Source organism: Nylanderia fulva, unplaced genomic scaffold, assembly GCF_048542155.1.
Source record: "Nylanderia fulva isolate GAGA-0341 unplaced genomic scaffold, ASM4854215v1 Scaffold34, whole genome shotgun sequence".
Taxonomy (NCBI): Eukaryota; Metazoa; Arthropoda; class Insecta; order Hymenoptera; family Formicidae; genus Nylanderia; species Nylanderia fulva.
This window is the reverse complement of record NW_028190411.1, coordinates 44,018-66,015: the sequence shown is the minus strand read 5'-3', so window position 1 is coordinate 66,015 and position 21,998 is coordinate 44,018. Positions and strand designations below refer to the sequence as shown.

The 21,998-nt window shown below is 31.3% G+C and overlaps 6 protein-coding genes across 10 annotated transcripts; 4 read left to right on the top strand and 2 right to left on the bottom strand.

The window, feature by feature from the left end:
- The first annotated feature begins 85 nt into the window (after positions 1-85).
- LOC114930989 (protein phosphatase PTC7 homolog) lies at positions 86-4,498 on the top strand. Its single transcript, XM_029302880.2, has 6 exons — positions 86-269; positions 402-1,062; positions 1,726-1,905; positions 2,016-2,214; positions 2,310-2,566; positions 2,863-4,498. The coding sequence occupies exons 2-6, from the start codon at positions 810-812 to the stop codon at positions 2,910-2,912; spliced, it is 939 nt and encodes a 312-aa protein (XP_029158713.1). The 5' UTR covers positions 86-269; positions 402-809; the 3' UTR covers positions 2,913-4,498.
- On the bottom strand, positions 2,588-7,559 carry Der-2 (Derlin 2). Its single transcript, XM_029302886.2, has 6 exons — positions 7,243-7,559; positions 6,665-6,730; positions 6,230-6,397; positions 5,984-6,106; positions 5,712-5,875; positions 2,588-5,550 (listed from the first exon to the last, which is right to left on the bottom strand). The coding sequence occupies exons 1-6, from the start codon at positions 7,339-7,341 to the stop codon at positions 5,448-5,450; spliced, it is 723 nt and encodes a 240-aa protein (XP_029158719.1). The 5' UTR covers positions 7,342-7,559; the 3' UTR covers positions 2,588-5,447.
- rdgBbeta (cytoplasmic phosphatidylinositol transfer protein 1) lies at positions 7,331-12,657 on the top strand. The gene is made up of 9 exons (XM_085485113.1): positions 7,331-7,865; positions 8,032-8,180; positions 8,284-8,372; positions 8,620-8,627; positions 8,698-8,769; positions 8,893-8,991; positions 9,086-9,241; positions 9,569-11,460; positions 11,840-12,657. The coding sequence occupies exons 1-8, from the start codon at positions 7,815-7,817 to the stop codon at positions 9,812-9,814; spliced, it is 870 nt and encodes a 289-aa protein (XP_085341239.1). The 5' UTR covers positions 7,331-7,814; the 3' UTR covers positions 9,815-11,460; positions 11,840-12,657.
- LOC114930990 (uncharacterized) lies at positions 10,629-21,592 on the bottom strand. Of its 5 annotated transcripts, XM_085485111.1 has the most exons (8): positions 20,965-21,592; positions 20,177-20,396; positions 12,733-12,809; positions 12,453-12,653; positions 11,834-12,042; positions 11,476-11,616; positions 11,204-11,303; positions 10,629-11,036 (listed from the first exon to the last, which is right to left on the bottom strand). In XM_085485111.1, exons 2-8 carry the CDS (start codon positions 20,197-20,199, stop codon positions 10,945-10,947), a joined length of 843 nt encoding a protein of 280 aa, XP_085341237.1. In that variant the 5' UTR covers positions 20,200-20,396; positions 20,965-21,592; the 3' UTR covers positions 10,629-10,944. The 5 variants fall into 5 exon arrangements, with proteins under 5 accessions (XP_085341237.1, XP_085341238.1, XP_085341235.1 ...); XM_085485112.1 differs by lacking the exon at positions 11,204-11,303; XM_085485109.1 differs by adding an exon at positions 20,746-20,903 and having other exon boundaries at positions 10,970-11,616.
- Positions 12,991-15,688, top strand: LOC146722262 (uncharacterized). Its single transcript, XM_029302876.2, has 2 exons — positions 12,991-13,161; positions 13,447-15,688. The coding sequence occupies exons 1-2, from the start codon at positions 13,010-13,012 to the stop codon at positions 15,170-15,172; spliced, it is 1,878 nt and encodes a 625-aa protein (XP_029158709.2). The 5' UTR covers positions 12,991-13,009; the 3' UTR covers positions 15,173-15,688.
- LOC114930988 (uncharacterized) lies at positions 17,024-20,136 on the top strand. The gene is made up of 4 exons (XM_029302878.2): positions 17,024-17,770; positions 18,108-18,227; positions 18,414-18,620; positions 19,445-20,136. Exons 1-4 carry the CDS (start codon positions 17,072-17,074, stop codon positions 19,913-19,915), a joined length of 1,497 nt encoding a protein of 498 aa, XP_029158711.1. The 5' UTR covers positions 17,024-17,071; the 3' UTR covers positions 19,916-20,136.
- Positions 21,593-21,998: the final 406 nt, after the last annotated feature.

Here is a 21,998-nt window from a genome sequence, read left to right as displayed (position 1 = left end):
ACAGCTACCATTTATGTTATATAAGATATATATAATATAATATAATATTTGACACTGTTTCTATGATTTATGTGTTTCATGGAAAGCTTCCATTGAAGAATTGATAGTAAAGATTAATGAAATATTAAATTTCTGAAATTATTCCAACAGAATTTTAGAAAGTTTGATAACATTTTTTTCGATTAATAAATTAACATAACATTGTATTAAAAATTATAATATTGTACAAAATTTCAAAAGATTTTTCAAACAAATCTGACATATATAAGGTATGCAAAAATCTACGTAAGAAAAATTGATATGTCAAATGCATCCATTATTTATCATTTCTCAGATTCTCAGCATCAATTGATTTAGTTCGTTTGGATGAGCCTTTATAATTTCTCTCTCGCGAATTTCAGTTGCGTAAAGCGGGCCTAAAGGCAAAGTCTAATCGGTCTCGACGCCAGCGCGCCACGTGACCGCGCACCAAGTCGATCGTCAACGCCAACCCTTCCGTCTACCCCGTCTAATTCGGCGGATTCAGTGTGGTGTACAAAGGATAAGCGCGAGGATCGTGAATTTACGAGCAGCCTTTCATAGTACGATACTCCTTGGTCACCAGTCCGAGCGGTGCCTGCAAAAAGAAAGAGAGACCGAGAGGATGGCGTCGAGACGGCTGTGAGAGCTGTCCACTGTTGGAGAGTAATTAAGAAAAGCGAGACAAATCGAGACGAGACGAGAAAAAAGAAATGCATGTCGCGATGTCAGACTCTCTGGTCGCGTGCTGGTGGTAAGCACCGACATCCTGGTTAATATCATTTCGCGCGATGCAATCCATTTACTGGACCGGACGGCTGCTGTCGCGCGCGCTCTGGAACGGCATCGCAAGCTATAACACCTCGTGCAGCACCGAGCAGCAATCGAACGCGGTCGTCGCGAGCAGCAGCAGGCGCCGCGAGGCCTCCTTTATTTCTGCCGTCTGCGGCTTTCCGAAGGACTTCGCGCGGAGCCGAATACGCAGGGGCCAGTTCGGCGACGACGCCTGGTTCACCGCCAAGTTCAGGACAGCTGAAGTCATAGGTGAGGAGAAACACCTTCTTCAACGCGTAGGAAAGTTTGCCCTCCTTGGAATTCTGTGTATCTATCTCAAGCGCAAAATATAGATATGTAATAGGATGTTACGCTGCTGAAAGAATCTACGAAGTCTCCTCTTTAACTAGTTACTGTACTTTTGTGTAATTTTTCTCTAGCTTTTGATTATATTGTTTCATTTTGGTTGCTGAAAATTAAACATAATGCATCTGAATAGAAAATATACTTTGAAGTAACAATGAATCGTTATTGATGACAATGTGAAGTTTTTAAATTACTAAATTTTTTCATAGATTGTCTAGATTCTAAATATATTTATTAGAAAAGTAAAACAAATTGTTTTTTTTAACTGCATTATGTTATACTTGCTGAACTTGAAAAAAATTAAATAAGTGATATTCAACTTTTAGAAAAAGAGAAAAAAGTGACAGTTTCAAAAAGTGAAAGAGAGAGAATAAGAAAAAAATGCAATTCAAAAGAAATCAATGTAAAATATATTTTACAAGATAAACTTGAATCGATCTGAAATTACGTGTTCTTTTTCATTTATATAATTATCTATAGACAACTATATTTCTCTCCTCTCTACAATTATATTTTATTATAAGAGTAGAATTGGATTCTAATTATTTCAAAATTATAATTTTTTAGGTGTAGCTGATGGTGTTGGAGGTTGGCGCCATTATGGCATTGATCCAGGAGAATTTTCTAATTTCCTGATGAGGACTTGCGAGAGGCTAGTCTCTATGGGCAGATTTACACCTACAGAACCCGCCGGCTTGTTAGCACGTAGTTATTACGAGTTACTTGAAAATAAACAACCAATTTTAGGTAAGGGAGCAAGTAAATTTAAAAAAAAATGTTTAATTGATTTACAATATACAATTAAAAATGTTGCCTAAAGATTGATTTCTGATGAACAATATCTTTTGTATGTACAGGTAGCAGCACCGCCTGTGTAATAGTTCTCAATAAAGAGACAAGCAGCATTTATGCAGCTAATATAGGAGATAGTGGCTTTGTAGTCGTACGAAGGGGAGAAGTGGTGCATCGCTCTTCGGAGCAACAACATTATTTCAACACTCCCTTCCAATTGTCGCTTCCGCCTCCTGGACACTCTGATATGGTACTTCGTGACAGGTATATTATATTTTATCTATATTTAATATATATTAATATATACAATATATGTAATAATATTTATAAATAATAATCTTCCTTTTTCTGTTTTTTAGTCCAGACTCTGCCGATACTTCAAGTTTTGGTGTCGAAGACGGCGATGTAATCCTTTTAGCAACCGACGGGGTATTCGACAATGTGCCTGACCAGTTGCTAGTCACCGAGATGCAGAAAATCGAAGGCGAAAGGGATCCAACAAAGATACAGTGCGTCGCTAACACGATAGCGTGGATGGCGCGTCGTTTGGCTTTTGACGACGCTTTTATGTCTCCGTTTGCTCAAAGTGCTCGAGAGAATGGGATTGATGCAATAGGTATGTAAAGAGAAAACTAAATTAGTTTATATTTCATTTATATCCCGTTTCAAGTAGCTTAGTATAAACAGAGAAATTGCTTTATAAAAATATCCTGCAAAGCTATAAGCTAATATGCTGAAACTTTTATACTTTTTTTTATAATTGAATCTTAATTGCAATAGGTTTTTTATTTTATTGATTATATTAAAACTTGATCCGCTAATGTGAACTTATTGATGCAATTATAGATCCAAGTTTAAATTAAGAATGCTTGGCAAAAAAGAGCATGCAAAAATAAATTTGAAAATTTTTAGGTGGTAAACCGGACGACATTACGGTGCTTTTAGCAACAGTGGCGATATGATAAAACAATAAGCAAGTGTACAATAGAGCCCCAATGATCATTGTATTATAGTCCATATCATTGCGTATATGTATTTAGTTATACATCATTATATTAATCCTATATATACATATACATATATATATGTATGTGTATATATATATATAATCCTAATCATTTATTATTTAAATCGAAATAAATGGTTTTATAAAATCATTTCTTATTCTCTATTCATTATTATTCATTTCTTTACAACTCTGATAATTATTAACGTATTCTTTGGCGATAGTAGATGCGCTTGTCGATTCACTATTTCAGCCCTCAGTCATATTCATTTACAATAAATTTATTAGTTACTTTGATTATAAATCTTTACTATCCAAAAAATAGTTTAATAATTAGACAAATTAAGATTGATAAAACAAAACCATTTTGAACTTTGTATAATGAGATACTGAAAAAGTTAATACAAACGCATCCTAACAGGAAATGATGATTAAAGATGTAATTGTCATTAATTACATCGATTGTCGGAATGACAATGTTAATGTTCTAATAAGAAACCAGGAATCCCAAGATTAACAAGTCAAAAATTCTACCCTTCCCTCTTTTCCCATTTATATTAAAATTAAAAATATAAGATATAAAATATTTATCAACTTGTAAATATAAAGATATGGAAAGTTAAGAAACAAAAGATCGTGCAAAGTATCCTGGGATCCTGGATGCCCAAAATATAAGAAAAGATAAATATAGGCAAATCTAAAAGAAATTAGAATCTTATAATGATTTCAATCAATGCAAGTCTCCATTTAAGTATAGAATTCAAAAGAATAAAATATTAAAAGGACTTAAAACACCCGAGAATCTTAAAAATCGTGATTAAAACGATTATTCCTTACAAGTTTGGCTTCTCTTTTTTTTTGCCTAAACCAGTACACTGCAGAATAAATTCGTATAATATTTATGAAGATCACAGAAAAAGTTATATCAAAGTTAGTTAATTATACATGGTAAAGTAATGTTTATTTTCCAAATAAAAAAATTGAATTTATGAAGCTGTATTAGATTTTAAGAATTCAATCTTATTAAAGATTCAATATGTGATTATTTTTCTTTCTTTTTTTTCATTAAAAAATTCGAGAGAAAAATGAAATGTTAAATTTATCATAACATTTATTAACGTTAGACAATAAATAGACTATAATAAGAAAAGAAAAAAAACATTACTTTTCCATTGTTCCCACAAAAAAGCGATTAGTTATTAACTATAATCAATGCAAGTCTCCATTGTATTCACATAGTACATACATAATATACATATATGAACAAAATTGTGGGAAGTGTGTATATATTATTTCTTTAATTTATATTTAACGATTTGTACTTTGTAGATGTTGCCTAGATTACACTTCACTATATTAATAAATATAAATAAATGCTTTAATACAATTTAAAATAGTCTCCTTTGCACAATGGCATTTTCTTTCTCTCTTCTATTGATACTTGCAAGAACTATGAGCACGATAAATGTATCACAAAGTTACCACCAATCGCAAATATCGCTCTTACAAAAGTGACGCTCTCGATACAGTAAATCTAATTAATTCGCGAGTGAAAAATTACAACTTCCGTGCACAAAATCGGAAGTTCATATTCGCGATAGATAAATTTAACCCTCGGAATGCCAATTCAGTTGCACTTGCGTGCATGTAGAACACTATTTCTATTGATTTCTGTAGAATTAAGATATAAATCTACGAAAATTTTAATACTTGTTGCTATTACAATATATAGAATGAAATAAACTACCATACATTAGAATCATATATATATAAACAGTCTGTACACATTATATATATATATATCTACATAATAACAATTAAAATTACTCATTTTTACAGTTGGATTCACACATTTCAAATTAATTAGAGAATAATCTTCTAGATGAAAAGAGAAAAATATAATTTCGCTTGTACACTTTAAATCAATTTAATCCATTATATTTTTTGTGTGTAATAATGCTAGAAGCGCAACGCTTGGCTTCCAAAGAGTTAATATCGATAGAAATCAGATTTTTTGTATGCAAAAACGAATAATGCAGAACATGCACGCGAATATGCATGCACAAAATTGAACGAAAACAATAACAGTTCATTGATAATAAACGTCTTACATACATCTCTCCAGTTCTCATACATACATAGGATGTATAAGAATTAGCGGGTTTTTTCTCGTTTACAAATTCCTCGAGAAGTTTTCAACTTTCCCTCGATAATTTGATTATAGATAAAATAATCAACTTTTATTCGACGATTCCTCAAAAAATGTCAATCTTGTATATTATTCTTCACATTTTTCCTATATACATCATGTATGTATTAACCTTTATGTGCGTCATCTCATTATACGTCCTTGCATACGCAAATCCAAACACCAAGTTATTGATAAATCTAAAAATGAAGGAACAACGATGGGGGACGCGCGTTTCCGCAACATTCTTGGGTAATTCGACATAAGAAACAGTATTAGAAAGAGAACTATTGAATGTTTTGATCACTGCACATTGGCTTCCTGTCCCCAGTTGAAGCCACCTGGCCTATCTTCTGGCGGTGGCATGTAATCCGGATCTTCAGGATGTGCGTCAAACAAAGTCTTACTGTAGAGAAGAAAAAAATTATGTATTATCTCTCACTAATAGTCTCTCATTTGTTATATAATATTACTCAATTTTATAACACTTTTTAATATAAAAAATTTCTCGATTAATAATTTTATTAATTAATATTTTTAATTTTGCATAACAATTATAGCACTTACAGTATTTGTGGAGTTTTCAAAATCCGGAAACCGCCTCTTAACCGCGGGAATACATCCTCCGCGAAATAATAAGTATGTCCTACCGCCATTCCAACAAGATCGACCCATATTGTATTACCAAGCAATACAGAAAAACCTAACAATACCCATGGTAGATATGGAGCCTGTAAAATTTGAAAATAATATCAATAGTAGTAATATCTTGTAATATCAAAAATTGTAACATCATAAACAATAAATAATGATATCTAAATCATGTGCTTTAGGCCTACTTGAAAATTTAAAAGTCCGAAGAAGTTCATCCTGACAAAAGGATTTCGTCGCGACCATACATACACTAACATTATTGTGAATGCATGTCCCAGAAACAGCAAATTGACAAAGAATGCAAAAGTCTGTTAAGATTGTTAAGGAATAACAATAGTAAAAAAGGACAAAAATATTTTCAATGATACAATCTTAATCTCTGAGTAACAATGTTACTTATTATAATAAATTATATATGTTTGAAAGGATACAATCATGCATATTCCGCCGAAAATAAACATCATTACAAAATCAGCTGTTCTTCTGCGAAAGGATCCTTCTTCCAACATGCGGCAATATCGATATGTGAATATCATATTGAACAGTAGATTGAACCCAATATTTCCAAAAAACAAGAATGTTGTTATTAATCGCCATATCTGTAATAATTCAAAATGACCTTATTTTAATAAATTTTTAGAATAAATATTGGTTAATATAATTCTAAACTCAATTTTTAAAGCCAATTATGTTACATTTTAACAATATTATATAAGTTTTCTCTTTTGTAATAAATAATATAATAAAATAAAGAGAAAAATATAAATCCACATATGCAAGTTTTTATCTATAATGACTTTTGGACTGTCCTATGTAATGAAGTCAAATGCTTAATCATAGTTATTTGCATATCTGTTTTTTCATACCTGGTACTGTTCCACAATTAGAATAGGATTGAAATACAGTTGAAATGGAGACACCAAGTCCAATTGCTGAAATATTTAAGCAATTACAATCAAATATATTTAATTCACAAATATATATCAATGCGTATTGTACAACAAAGTTTATTATTGATTTAACTAAAATTTGTGATTATAAAAATTGTATTTATTTTTATAGAATTTTTATTAGATATCATCTCGTTTGTACAATTATTAAATATAAAGACAGCAAAGAGATTGCACTGATATAAAGTTATCAAACGTATAAGATTTAATGATCCCACAAAAAGATATCGCAGATTTATAAATCATCTAAAACTGCGAAGAGAAATGAAAGAAATAATGGGATAAGAAGTGTCTTAAAGAATTTAGAAATCTAGAAATCCGAGGCTTCTACGAATCGTGAAAATATCCTTGCGATACTCCGAGATCTATGCGCCCAAAAGAACCGATGACAGTTCGTAGATGACAACGTAAGCGATATACGTGGACCTGTCAGACGCGACGAAAAGGAGGGAGGAGAAAACGGGATGAAAAAAAAGAAGAAAAAATATATGTACCACGGCAAGGGTCGTGATGACACAGGCTGTGGTGTAAGCCCGCGTTACCACAGGCATCTGCATGTACTCGTGCCATAATGCTTCGTAGGCCATTGGCATTGATTATCGGCGATCTTCCGCCCGCTTTCCTTCCTTGAGACCTCGCAGAGACCCGCACTCTCGCCGCTTCTTAGCCTCTTCTTCCCGCTTCACCATCGCATGTTGCACCAGCGCGACAATGTTATCTGCACATCGTATTACGAATTTGTTGTCCGCACGATTTTTGTACACGTAACACGTGAAATTGTCGCCGATCTGGCCAGACTGACGTCTCGCGCTGCCGCCAATCGCCGAGCGGTGATTTTCGCACCCTCAAGTTGCCCGTCCGCTCATCGATCATCTGTTCGGGAGGCAGCGAACTTCACTCCGTTACCTCGGATTGTTTACGATCGAACGCTGATTAGACGCTAAAAATTCGAAAGCTTGCCTTTTCTCTTTCTTTTACAGGAGGATTCTTCAGCGAGGATATTCGCTAATCTAAAGTCAGTTAATATTGCTGTGATTAATTGTTAAGTATTTAAATAATTAAGAGAATGGTTCTCACGAAGGAGTATCGCATTTGCATGCCGCTCACCACGGAAGAGGTAGTTTTTATTTATGTTATTGTGTCATTTAATTATGTATGCGGATAATAAGATTTTCTACTTACCTAAAAATTATTATTATTATTATATATTGACGCGCTTATTTATTCTTTTCTTAATCTTTTTAAAAATTGCTGTTCATACTAATCAATCAATTTCATTTCAGTATCGCATTGGTCAGTTATATATGATTGCTAGACATAGTCATGAACAGTCTGATAACGATGAAGGAGTAGAAGTAGTAGAAAATTCTGCCTGCGAAGATCCTGTCCATGGAAAGGGTCAGTACACTGAAAAAAGGATTCATCTTTCCAGGTAAATGTTTTTATGAAATACATATAGACAGCTTAAACATTATATAATGATTTTATCTTTACTTTCTTATGACAAGTATTATAATGCTTTATTTTCCTTTTAGTAAACTCCCTTACTGGATACAATCTATTCTACCTCGAATATTTTATGTGACGGAGAAAGCATGGAATTATTACCCGTTTACTATAACAGGTATTCTGTTTTATTTATATATGTATATATAGCCTACTGTATCAATTGATCTTTTTATTAAGTTTCATAGTAGATGATTTTCCTATAAGAAACATCATTAATTTTATATATTAAATAATTTATTTAAAAATAAAAATTAATACATAAATAATGATATTTAAATTTTATGTTCTCAATTTTAAAAAATTTGTACTTATTAATATATATATTGTTCTTTTTCTTTCATATTTGTTCTTGATGACTGCAGAATACACTGTGAGTAATATTCAGTATAAGAATTGTCATAAAATTCCCTAAATTTTATTTTCAAATTCTTCTTTTTCAGTGTTCCTTTATACCAAAGTTTCACATAGCAATAAATACTCGATATGAAAACAACAATGGTTCCACAGAGAATGTAAGTAACTTATTGCATCTCTGTCACACATACTTTTTGTATTATAATGTACTTATATAGTATATACTCTTATATAATATATTAATGTTACTAGTAAATAATAATTCTATTACTAAATTATAGTGCTTAGAATTGTCACCCATTGAATTGATTCATCGGGAAGTTGATTTCGTTGACATTGCATATGATGAGATCTCTGCAAAACATTATAAAGAAGAAGAAGTAAGCTTACACAATATCAAATTCATTTTAAATTATGCATTTAATTTTTAACATGTTATCCTAAATGAGACACTTATTTTAATACTTGCAACAGGATCCAAAGTTTTTTCAATCAAAACGAACAGGACGTGGTCCTCTGGTTGAAGGTTGGAGAGATACAACACAACCCATAATGTGTTCGTACAAATTAGTTCACGCGTCGTTCGAAGTCTGGGGCATGCAGACACGAGTAGAAGATTTTATACATAGAGTAAGCTTATCCAGTTAGCTTTTTACTTGCCTTACACTTTAATATTATTTTATAATAGCATCAAATATCAATAAGATCGAGATTGTCTAAAAAATGTTGAATGTCGATTGCATTAATGGGTTTGTTCTTTATTGCTGCACTGGTGAACTAGTATACACTGGTGCGGTAAATTAGAGTGAAACAAAATATATTTCTCACTTGAACTTATAACGCTAATTCACCAGTACAGCAATAAGGAACAAACTCTATGTTTGATTCAATTTGCATATGAATTGTGTATGCAACATCAAAAAATGATATTTACTATTTAATTTTTCAAAATTTTAGTGTATAAGGGATATCCTGCTGCTGGGTCACAGACAAGCCTTTGCTTGGATTGACGAGTGGTACGACATGAATTTAGAAGACGTGCGGCAGTACGAGCAGAAGATGCAGACCGAGACAAACGAGAAAGTCAGATTGAGAAATGAGCTAAACGAAAAGCCACCTGGTACACCAACTTCGCCTGCGCCAACATCGCCGACGCCGAAGTCGCCCACGCAACAGAATCGATCGTGGTTTTCTTGGTCGTAGCCACAAGACTAGTACGACAAGTTGATCTCGGGTGCTGCGGCAGCTCTTCGTCGATTTAGTTAACATTCAAGTGATATTCTCTATTTCTCACGTCTATGTATATACAGATTGCCCCGGAGAATGCACGAATTTGTAAAACAAGGACATATTCTTTCAATGAATTATTCTATATTAACAACTTAATCAACAGTTTAATTGCTCAAAACTTTAAAGTAAACTAGATGTAGATATATAAACTAGATATAATAACATTATATATATAACTAATAATAAATTTTTTATTATACTAATCTGGTTTCTCCATAAATAGAATATCAGTATTTTTATAAAAGAAAAATAAATCTTTTATAAATGATTAAAATATAATTATTATTAATGATTTTAATTCAAATAAGGGGAAATCACTAAAAATTTATTGAAGGAATATGTCTATCGGTAACTGATTACAGCATTTCTTGGGACGTCCCATATACATATGCATAGTTCTATACATAGACTTATAAAGTTATTTTTATTTCTGTTTCGATATATCGTGTACGACGAACGCACTTCGAAATGTCACACTCCAATTATATTGCACAGTTTAAGTTCAGCAATACCTATAAAGGAGCTGGTCTAAGCCATTCCGAAAATGGCGTAAAGTCAAATTTTAAAATACTTTTGGATAACTATAATTTAGATCATGATATTTACACATTTAGGTTCCACTACATTCAAATTACTTTTATTGTCACTTGCATTTTATTTGTATATTAGTAATAAATTAATTTTATCATGCAAAATTGTATTTTGTAAGTTATAATAAGCGTTTATTAAGTGTATCAAATTTTTATTTGCAGTTTGATGTATAGAAGCACTCAAAAATATATGTGTTGCAAATACATAGTTCATATTTCTTCAAATGTGAATATATCTTCACTATTACAGATATAGTTATGTTTGCGTTAATTTTATAATGAATAAGTATGTGTTTATTCTTCATTGGCCAGCATATAACATTTTACCGACAAACGTAATATTTTAATTGAGATACAATTGAGTCACTTAATAATTAACATAAACAAAATTGCAACAATATGGACATAATGATTTATAACCCGAAATAATTTGCATATTTACTCGATTTTTACTTAATTAGGATTAACTATTATCGAGTGTAATCTGCTGACGACCGGATGTTGTAACGGTGTAATGAGGACACGTGCCATCTCGCCAATATGACCTGTTAGCAAAATTTTACATTGAATCATCAACAGATGCTATTCGTTTATACTACGAAATTCATTTAATAAGAAATGAATTGAATTAAATCTTCTACAAAGCCATTCATAAGATTAACATATCAAAATTACTATTTTACAAAATTTTTCACAAATATAAATATCTTACAAGCATTACAATGATCTGTGAGTCGAACGAGAGGATATAATAAAGAAAGTTCTTGCAATCTCGTTAATTCTTCTGACTCTTCTAGCGAAACCGACGTTATCTAAAAATACATGATAAATGATACTGGAGGTGTTCTTTTTTTCTTTAGTTCTCTCATCAAAAATTATTTTAAAACTAAGACAACCACGTAGTGCGAGTCGTAGAAAAGTTGATACAAGACGAAAAATTTCTAACTGGTTTTTAACTGCTCTTCTCCAGTAAGAATTTCTTACATTGGCATAATTTGTCGCAGAATTTAGCATAGTTTCCGTATGAATATCACGCTGTTCATTCCGACGAAATTGCGTGGCGGCTTCCGTAATTAATTCATTAAATCTAGCTGCTACTTGCTTCCATCGTATCAAATCGCCAGGCTGTAAAATAAAATTGGCATGAAATGATTTCAAAAGAAAAATGTTTTAAATGTTTTTTGTTCTGCAAAGTTGTATTTAAATGCATAACTTTTTTATATAAAGTAAAAGCAGAAAAAATTAATATATAAAAGAATAAAACATTTTAATTCCTAATTATTGATTAAATTTAATTTAATAGAACGTCTGTAATATTGAATTAAAATAAATATATTATCACCAATAGATTAAAAAACACTGGCAAAAGAGCAATGGGCAAGGGAGATCCGCGCAGTTCTGAACACTCAGATGGAGGTCCTGCTAAAGTCAAGTGTCTTAAAAGATCTAAGACGTCAATCAAAAGCTCGCCATGACGACCACCGACATCCTGTCTAATAAGTCCTAAAGCATCCTGCGCAATAACTTGTGCTTCTATACCTGGATTGTCAGCTAATCAAACATGAAATATTTAAAGTTTATTTACGTATCACATAGAAATATATCAAAAGTTATTGAAATATCTAATATTGAAAATTAAAAAATTGATAAGAATCTATGAAAAATTAGACGAAAGAAAAAATTAATTGCAAATTCTTGTTTCTGACGTCAACAATTTAATCTTGATGTCTTAAGTTTGACATCATGATATCGTAATTCGAAACATGTGGTCAGCGTAATTCCAGAACTGGAATTTCGCTGACGATAAATTTATAAATATGTTTGTCGATAAGTATTGCGTTTTCGCGTTGCGATTTTAAACGACAAATAAGTTGCGATTATAAAAAAATATTCATCATTATTATTCTTTCATATAATTTAAATATATTCTTAATTTTTATTTTTATTCGTCATTTATTTACCGAGAATCAATTCTTGCACATGTTGCGGCATAATAGGCTTTTTTAAATGACTGAGAAAAATCTGTAAAGCTGCTGCGCATTCCAGAGCTACATTGTTTGGATCTTCAAAGTGCGGCTTATGACCTTTTTTTAGGGAATTAAGAATATACTGTCGAAGCTCACGACGTCCTGCCCTACGAAATAATCCTTCCACTCTAGCATCTAATCAGAATTGAAAAAATTTTAAGTTACATATATGAAAATACAAATTTTGTGTAATACATAAACTACATGTTCTTACGTTCTTTCAAAAAATGTATAAGTTCTTTCACTGCATCCAGAGACTTTTGTGATATTATGTCATCACCTGTATCCTGTCTGAAAATTAAAAGAAAACGGAAGTAAATAATGAAATATTAAACAAATAAGCAGTTCTTTTCAAAGTTGACGGATGTATGTAAAAAGCGGGTAAATGATTTGTCGCAATGAAGAAAACATTTTTGTTCTCAGCACCACGTGTCCTTCGTATACAAGTTTATAAAGAGCTGTAACAAATTCACTGCTTGAATCTTTTAAGTATGTCGAGACAAATTTTTCATTGCTATTTGTTATTTTATTTATCCGTGAGCGCGATCCTAATTTGCGGATCGTCGCGAAGAGTTCCTAGACGAGCTTCCTGTCCTTCGTGCAGTCAAGATTGTCCAGAAGCCTTAACTGTTCAGCTACCATGGTAAGGATAATTTAAATATAAGAATTTATCTTATTTATCAATATAGGAAGCCTTACTTTAGTATTATTATAAGAATTTAATTTTTTTAAGAATTTTAAAACTTAAATTTTCAAGGTGTATTAGAGATATGTTATGTCAGATTCGAAGGATTTACAAAGTACAAAATTTTAAAATTCAGATATTTAAAAAATATAAGAATTTAAAAGATTGAAAGTTCAAATTTTTAAAATTTTAGAAGTTTGTTTTCTGAATTTAAAGAGTAAAAAATTTGCAAAAATGTTCCAGGCATCCAGGTCAAGAATCAAATTTGCAGCCAAGAGTGCTACGAGATTTTCCCGTCAATTCGCTCCAAAATTCTATTCACTCTACTTCAATACAAGAAGGAATTCCCCAGGACATAACACGCCGTGATGATATTCTACCGAATAAAAGTTCAGCATTCTTTGGAAACTACAAGAGCTCTCCACAAGAATCCGCGAACGGAAATTTATTCTTCAAAAACTTTCTTAATAAGTTTCCAAAATTATTAGACAGACGGGAAATGTTTTCTCGGGATAAATCTGCGGATAGAAATCCTTTTGTTCGCGTTTCTCCGTCGAAAAATTTCCGATCAGAAAATATTTTTAGAAATCCTCGTAATAAATATTTCAGCTCCTCGTTAGAAGATGACAACTTTCAGAATAATATAAAAGACAAAGAGGATCCTACGAGCAAAATGCTTGTCGTTGATCGTGCCGATAGAGACGCAGAGCCTCTGAATTCAAGAGACGCCTCTTCTTCTTCAAATGTCTTTCTGCCACAGAAATTCATTCCGAAGATCGAAAATATTTTCCAATCTCGTCGAGGTCCGGTTTCTCGTATCTTCGATCAAAGTAGAAATACGATCGAGAAATCTCCGAATCTTGTTAATCAACAATACAGTCTTACATATCCTCGAAAAGAATTTAATTCCGCAGATTTCAGTCTGCCGGAAATTAAAAGTGATTCTTACGATCATCCCTTTGAAGATGTAAATATTTGGAAGCCGATAAAAAATGATGAGTTCTTCGATAATTGGGACGACATAAAAGATTCATCACAGTCTTCAAATCTGGAACAGTTAAAACAAGCTGAAAATATTTTTTTAGAAATGTATCCTTCGAAAGAACAAAAAATTATTACTGAAGATAATAAACAAATCGAGAAGTCTTATATGCTTCCTAAGAATTTAGATACTCAGCAATTGATGGATAATAGAGAGACCTTCGATGATTGGAATTACGCTTCATACAAGGACTCCCAGGAATCAGCAAAAAATAATCGATTGCAGGAAACTGGAAAAAATTGGCTGCAAGTGTTTCCAACGATGAGAAAGAATATCAAACATTTTGAAAACGAAAAAGGCAAGCATAAAGAATTCGCGGAGCAGGAAAACATGAATCAGGAATATTTTGAAGACGAGACTGTACAGGATACCATCGAGACTAAACAAAATAGATATAATCCTTATGCTCTTCAACAGAATACAAATACTTGGGCGACAATACCAGATGAAGAACTTTTCGATAACTTGGATTTCACGCGCAAAAACTCACAAAAGATGAATCAATTAGAAATATATCCTGAAGAAAATAATGATAAGTACTTTCAGAATGAGAAATATGATGATATGATCCTTGAAAGTCAAACACAAACTAGTAATAATCGCGCACCCATAATTAATGCCTATAATGCTCACATCTTTCCTCAAAATTTAAATGATGCGAAGTATCCTATCGATTCCTCGGAAATACAGAAAATACCCGAAGCTAAAAGTAATATATTACGTGCAAATCCTATGGAAGAAATGGATGACAGGTTCTTTGTGGACGAAGATATTACTCAGGACGCGGATATCCAAGATTTGATTAACACTCAGTTTTTGACGAGACTTGATCCTGATCTATTAGATGATGTTGAAGATCTTCCACTAGAACCAACCGAACCGACATCAATAGAATCCCTTACAGAATTTTCCATACCTAAGCAATAACAAAAAATTATTAACATTATACATGATGTATCTTAGTGAATCATTTTTTATCTTAAGTCTTTTTAAATTCTATAACCTTTTCTTAATAAAAATGCGTCTGAAGAAATCCATAGTTTTAAGTTTCAAACTATTTAAAATAATTGCTTCAGAAATGTATATATTGATAAATAAAATTTTATATTATAAGATAAAATAAAATTTTATATTATAAGATAAGATAAAATTTTATTTTTTCTTTAGTTTAAGACAAATTTTTTAATTTAAAAGAACTTGTTTTTTTTTAAATAAATATATTTAATTATTAGTTTTATTATTTAATATTTAATTAATAATAATTCTATATGTTTAATGCAATAAATAATACAATATAAAGTTCCTAATCGATAGTTAATTGAGAATTATGTTCTGTTCAAAAAAGAAATTTTAGATAGATTTTCCGTAATATATATATATATAAAAAGAGCTTCTATATAACTTTATTATCACATAATAATAATAAATAAAAAATTCAAAGAATATTATTTTTATGCGGTCTTATTTTGCCTTGTACTATTTCCTATTTCATCTTATAAATTATTACCATTTTAAATTCAAGTTGTAAAAAATACATGTAAAAAAATTAATATAATTGGAAGATATTTTTTAGACAATTAGATTTAAACATTTTGATTTTATTCTATTATTTTATTTAAAAAATACATTTTGTTAAGTTAAAAATCTATCTTCGAACAAATTTTGCAATTTGTATCTTATATATATAATTTCGTTTATTTTTTCGAATTATTTCTGTTCTTATTTTTAACAAATATATAATAAAAAGTAAACGCATAAAAAAATGTTGTCGAACATTCGTATGAATGAACGAATTGTATGCTGACCTATATAAATTTTTTGCATATAAAAAACGAATACGTTTCTCATCGTGCCTATTGGATTCGTCAAGCTAGCGGAATTTAACGTATAAGCAAAAAGAAATGCGTAAAAAAATAAAAGTGGAGATGTGTATGTATGTGTAATCCTGTTGCAACATGTATAAAAATGCAATTAAGTAATGCAGTTTTGCAAGTGTTTAATAATATGCAGCAAATTGTCAAGCGTTGTTGTAATATGCGTATTTTCTCATAAAAACAAATTAATTTGCAAAGAAAAATTCAGAAAATATATTGTATATATGTATGTATAATTATGCAATTAATACAAATTTAAAAAATGTTTATTACACATCTAAATAAGTACAAGACTTTCTTCCTACTACTGTCCCTTCAATTTTTTTGTTTTATTATATTATGTTATATATTATATGAGATTGCATAAATTCTGCCTTAAATACTCTTCCTAATAAATGCTAGAAACTATATAATAAAAGAATTGGATATAAGAATTGGAATAAAAATGATTATGTGAAAATAAGATGTTTATTAAGGAACAACATAAAATATTGTTTAATTCTGTTGTTAATTCTGTTCTACTTATTTAAATGTAAAATTAAATATGTAATGACAAAAAGATTAAATTTATTTTATTTTAAAGATCTCTTAAATTATATTTATATTCTTTGTTATTCTATTTAGCTATCGCATATGCATAATGACAAAAGACACGAGAATTCATGTAACTCTACACAAAATAGTAAAATTTTAGGTAAAGTAATTTCATTTTACCTATATAAAATGATATGGTCACGCGCGATTCTACGATCACGCAATAATGATGAGGAGATGTATATTGATTAATCATGCATTGAAATTTGCCGATGCATCGAATTGCTCGCATAATTTCGCAAGCAACGTGAATGATTTCGTCAACTCCGATTTCGCAGCTAGTCGCGGATTCCCTTAAAAAAGCGACGCGCTCGTCGTGCTTCATCAGTTCGGTTTCAACTGCGATTTCGACCAGCAAATGATGCATTCGAAGACTTGCTGCGCGTTATTCCTGCTGGCGTTAGTCGCCTGCCAGGCCGCACCCTCATCTAAGATAATCGAGAAGAAGTCGATCAGCGAGACGGAGACCAAGCTCGCCGAAGAAACCCTCAATCCAGAAGATACCGGTGCGGACAAGGATAGGGCAAAGAAGTCGACGACTTTCTGCGTGGAACTCCGCTCGGGAAAAGAAGAGGTAGTTCCTTGTAGGAACCAGGAGATAAAACAATATCCGGTTCCAAATATCAAGCCATCATATGCTGTCGTGCAAACCGCACCAGCACCACAGTTTCCACTTTCAAATGTCTTGGTCCAGCCGGTGCCATCGCAACCACAGCCTTCTCAAATAGTTGTTCAGCCGAACTATTATCAAGTTCCTGAGCCAGTTCCACAGTTCATCCAGGTTCAATCGCAACAGCCCTCCGTTGTAGAACCAGCGCCTCAAAAATCGCATCAGACTGTAATACAGCCTGTTGCAACAGCTCCTGCTCCAACGCCAATCATTAACATCATTCCGGCTCCCGTCTCTCCACCCTGTGAACATGCACCCCAAAAGCCTCAACCACCGCAAGAACAGATTCACACAGTCCACATCGTTCAACCCAAACCGGAACCGCAACCGCAATCTAAGCCAGTATTGGAACCGAAAGTGGAAGTGAAAGAAAAGCCGGTGCCACAGGTAAGAAGAGAATAAGTTCAGATATATATATATATATATATACATAATTATATATAATATGAATATAATATAAAAATTAAAAGCCAGTAGATGATATAAATTTAAAGATAATTACTTCTGGAAACTCAATATTTAATAAAAATTTAATTTTGAATATCTGGATTAAAAACTTGGAAAAAATTGAATTATTTAAATTAAAATTACTAATCGTCTCTCTAACTGAATTAAATTAATTATTATGCTATTTTATTAAAGTTTGCTTTAAATTAACAGAGAAGTAATTAATTATTGATAATGAATATTCTTCGCAATTTAAAACTTGCCGATTTTGAAACAGAGAGTGGAAGTTGCACCTATAGTAACTCCTTCCTGCAAATCCGAATTGATAATTGCACCGACTCCTGTGGAATATTATCCTGTGGCTGTTCGTCAAGAAGAGCCGGCAAGATTAGTCGAGGTATCAAACGTTGTTATAAAAGATTTGTCAATTTAAAGAATTATTAAATTTTTGAATTTAAGAGCTCTCTTGTAGTTTTAATTATTTAAATTTGCAAACTTTTCTTTAATGATTATTATATCTCACAAAGTATCAATACTACATAAAATATTATCTTTTTATAATATATGTTCTATCATTGCACAGTATGTAGAAGCACCTCAGCAAGAATATGAGTGCAGTTGTCGAACCGAACATCAGTATCCTACGAGAACCAGGCCCTACAAGCATCAAGTAAAGTTATATCCTAGCAGCGGCGCATCTTTTAGAGCCTCCCCGATTATGTCCATGCAATACAATCCCAACATAGAAAGTGATAGCGCATCGCCCATTTTTACACAGACCAGAGAAGCGGTGAGTAGACGAGTTAAACTTGGATCCGATATTGGATTCTAACCCGACATCCACATTAATCTTGGGATGATAAATGAGCGATATCGTGCGATTCCAACTGTGCAATTCTTAGCAAAGCGAGGAAACCTTGAAGCATCAAAAGATTCCTATTTACGCAATTCTATTCCTTTCATGGAGAATTTCTATAATAAAGAGATTCTTTAAAAAAGATCCGGCAGTTTGATTGAGAAATCTGAAACATAATATTTGATTTCACGCACAGATTTAACTCTTTATATCCTCGATGACCTCGTTAAGGAAATTGGACCAAGCGACTTAAAGATTAAATTGTATATTTTGATTCAACGTCTATAACGTTGTATCGAACGTGTATCTTCAACGAAACGTCTTTATGTATTATTTGTTTATAAAATAAAAAGAATTATTCTCATATATAAAACCTTCTCGATTGTTGTCCCTCCTATTCCCAATTTATATATTTCCCTATAATTTATATTTCTATCATAATCTAGCGTAATGTTTAAAATATTGTGTTGCGTTTGGAATCTTTTGATGTGTATAAAGCGAAATATTAATTAAGCAATTAATTAAGGCATCCCAACTACAAATGGTATAAATAATACAAATGGAAAACTATATATATATATATATATATAATTTTCCATTTGTATTATTTATACCATTTGTTGGGATGCCTTAATTATTTGCTTGATTATATATATATATTAGATACATTCCAACTATGAAAAAATTAGAATATACTAACTATATTATAAAATACGATTTATACACCAATAATGAATATCAAATTATTTTTTTTGCAGGAAGCAAGGCATCATAAAAAAAAGCAACCTTTGTATCCTGTACAAGTGCAAGTGCAACCTGCCATATATAGTTCTCCCAACTATCCTTCTAAATATGAACCTGATTCGTATCAATCGTATTCTTATAAATATGAACCTGATTCGTATCAATCGTATCGTCCAGTATATATTAGCCCTACCTATTATCCTGAGACAAATTACTACTCCAAGGAAAACACTCCCTATAGTAGTGTACCGTTGGTCACCGTAAACACAGGGGGACCATTTTATAGGAATTCACAAGATTCTGAGGGGATTAATACAAGCCCACAAGAAGCCCTTTCAAATCTAAACGAAATCTCTAACAATCAAAAGCGAGAGGCTAGCTCCATTCAATTGAAGAATGGCGAACAGAGAGAAACCGCAAAGGGATTACCAGTGGAAAGCATTCAGCAAACACTTACAAAAACCGAAGTCGAAAATATGAAATGAAAAGAAGAATAGGACAAGCTTTCGAATTTTTAAATCATCATACATATGCCGAAATAATTTGTAACTTGATTTAATGTAAACACGTATAACCATATTATTATTTACATATATCGTTATTAATTTTTTTTAATTGTCTAATAATTTTTTTAATTTTTTTATACATATACATATTGTAAATTGTTAAGAAAATGTTCTCTTTTAATAAATATAATGAAATATTATTTCGTTTCATAAATGCAATTTATAAATTCAAGCACTCACCGTTTAGAGCTATGTACTCCCATTTCTGTGATTTTCCTTTCTGTTATATATTTTTCGTCTGATGTAGTCCTCTTTCAATATGAGACATATTTACACACGTGATTTGTTTTCTGATCGTATGCTTATCAATTTTAGAGTTGTCGAATTCGAGGTTGAAATTTTTCGAAACGTTTTCATTAGTTTTTATGAACAAATTCATGTTGTTAATTGACGATTCTACCTACAAATATACATATGACAATTAAAACTTCAGCACATATAGAAAAATCATTAATTTTACAATTTAAAAATGTGTATACAATATAATAAATCTTATATATATATATATATATATATATATATTTGTTTTATACCCAGAAATGAATACCCAAATGATGCATTTTGACATCAAAATGTCATAATTACTGTGGCTAAATATTTAAAGAAGATATTTGCTTTATTTATTAAGATTTGCAGTATCAACTGAACAAATTATTCGATCCATAATGTAGATATAAATGAGTATTCTCTTATAGTTTGAAAAGTTTATATTATTACAAATTTTTATATATATATATATATATATATACATATAGCATTATCGAGATGTCTGAAATTTATGGACAAAATCGTTCATTATTTCTTCTAAATTTGCTCCCAGTTGTTGGAAACACAATTTCCTTGCTGGACATATTAGCGCTATGGCAATGGCGCTTATTGTTAAAGGAGCGAGTAACATCCAAATTAACTATATAAACATTAATTATGATTAATTATAAATTAGTTGTGAATAAATTTTAGATACATACATGAAATATCCAAGAAACAAGCAGCCATCCTATCAACACTGTTGCAACTGTGATGAAATACGGAACATATTCCGGACGAAGAATGTGTCGCAAACAAGGAATTTTTTCGTTCAAATCCATCAACATAGTCTCCAGCTGTATTATTAAAAATATTTATAATAGTCCAATTTTACAATAAATTTATCTGAGAACGTCGACTCACATCCATTTCTTCTTCAATAATTTATGAAAAAAACTAATTTTTTAAAAATTTAATATAAATAAAAGACTATATAACATATAAGGCATTACATTTTGATATACAAAATTCTTTTAATATATGAATTGCAGCGGATATAAAATTTTGTCAACTAATTTGATGCAATTTCGATCAATCGTACTAACGTAGCAATAAACTGAGTATCTCGCTGCGTTTGTTTTTACACATTCATTTATAAGCAGTAAGTATATCTATTAAAGTAATTTTGCACTTTTTTTATGAAACCCAGGAAAATTTCATTCTTCTAGATTTCCATGCAATTTATTTCATAAGAAAAAAATATATATGTATTTCATATTTAGATGAAAAATTGTTTTCGTATAATTCTTTTATAAAAATATCCTTATTTTAAATAGTTCATTTTTTATTGGCAATCAATTATATATCTTTGCATGCAGTTGATTCTTCTATTAAATTATTATCCTGTGATTGATTCTGCAAAGGTTCGATCACAGGATCAATATCATAGTTAGTCGATGATGTGATAGAAAATTTGTCTTTTGAAGATAAAATGTCTTCTGGTATTTCTTCAAGAACACTTTTTTTGTATGGCACGAAAGGAGTTTCCGAATCGAGAAGCTGAGCCATCTCCGGCGATAGAGTGATTCTTTCTCGCTGAGGAATCCCTTCCGATTGATCAATCGGATACTGATCACATTTAACTAGTGCGCACAGTTTCTGAAACGCCGAGGATGTCATTCTTGCCGACAGGATTGTTAAAAGCTGTGCAAGACCAGGTGTTCAAAATTAACTGACCACGGGGCTATTTGGCCCT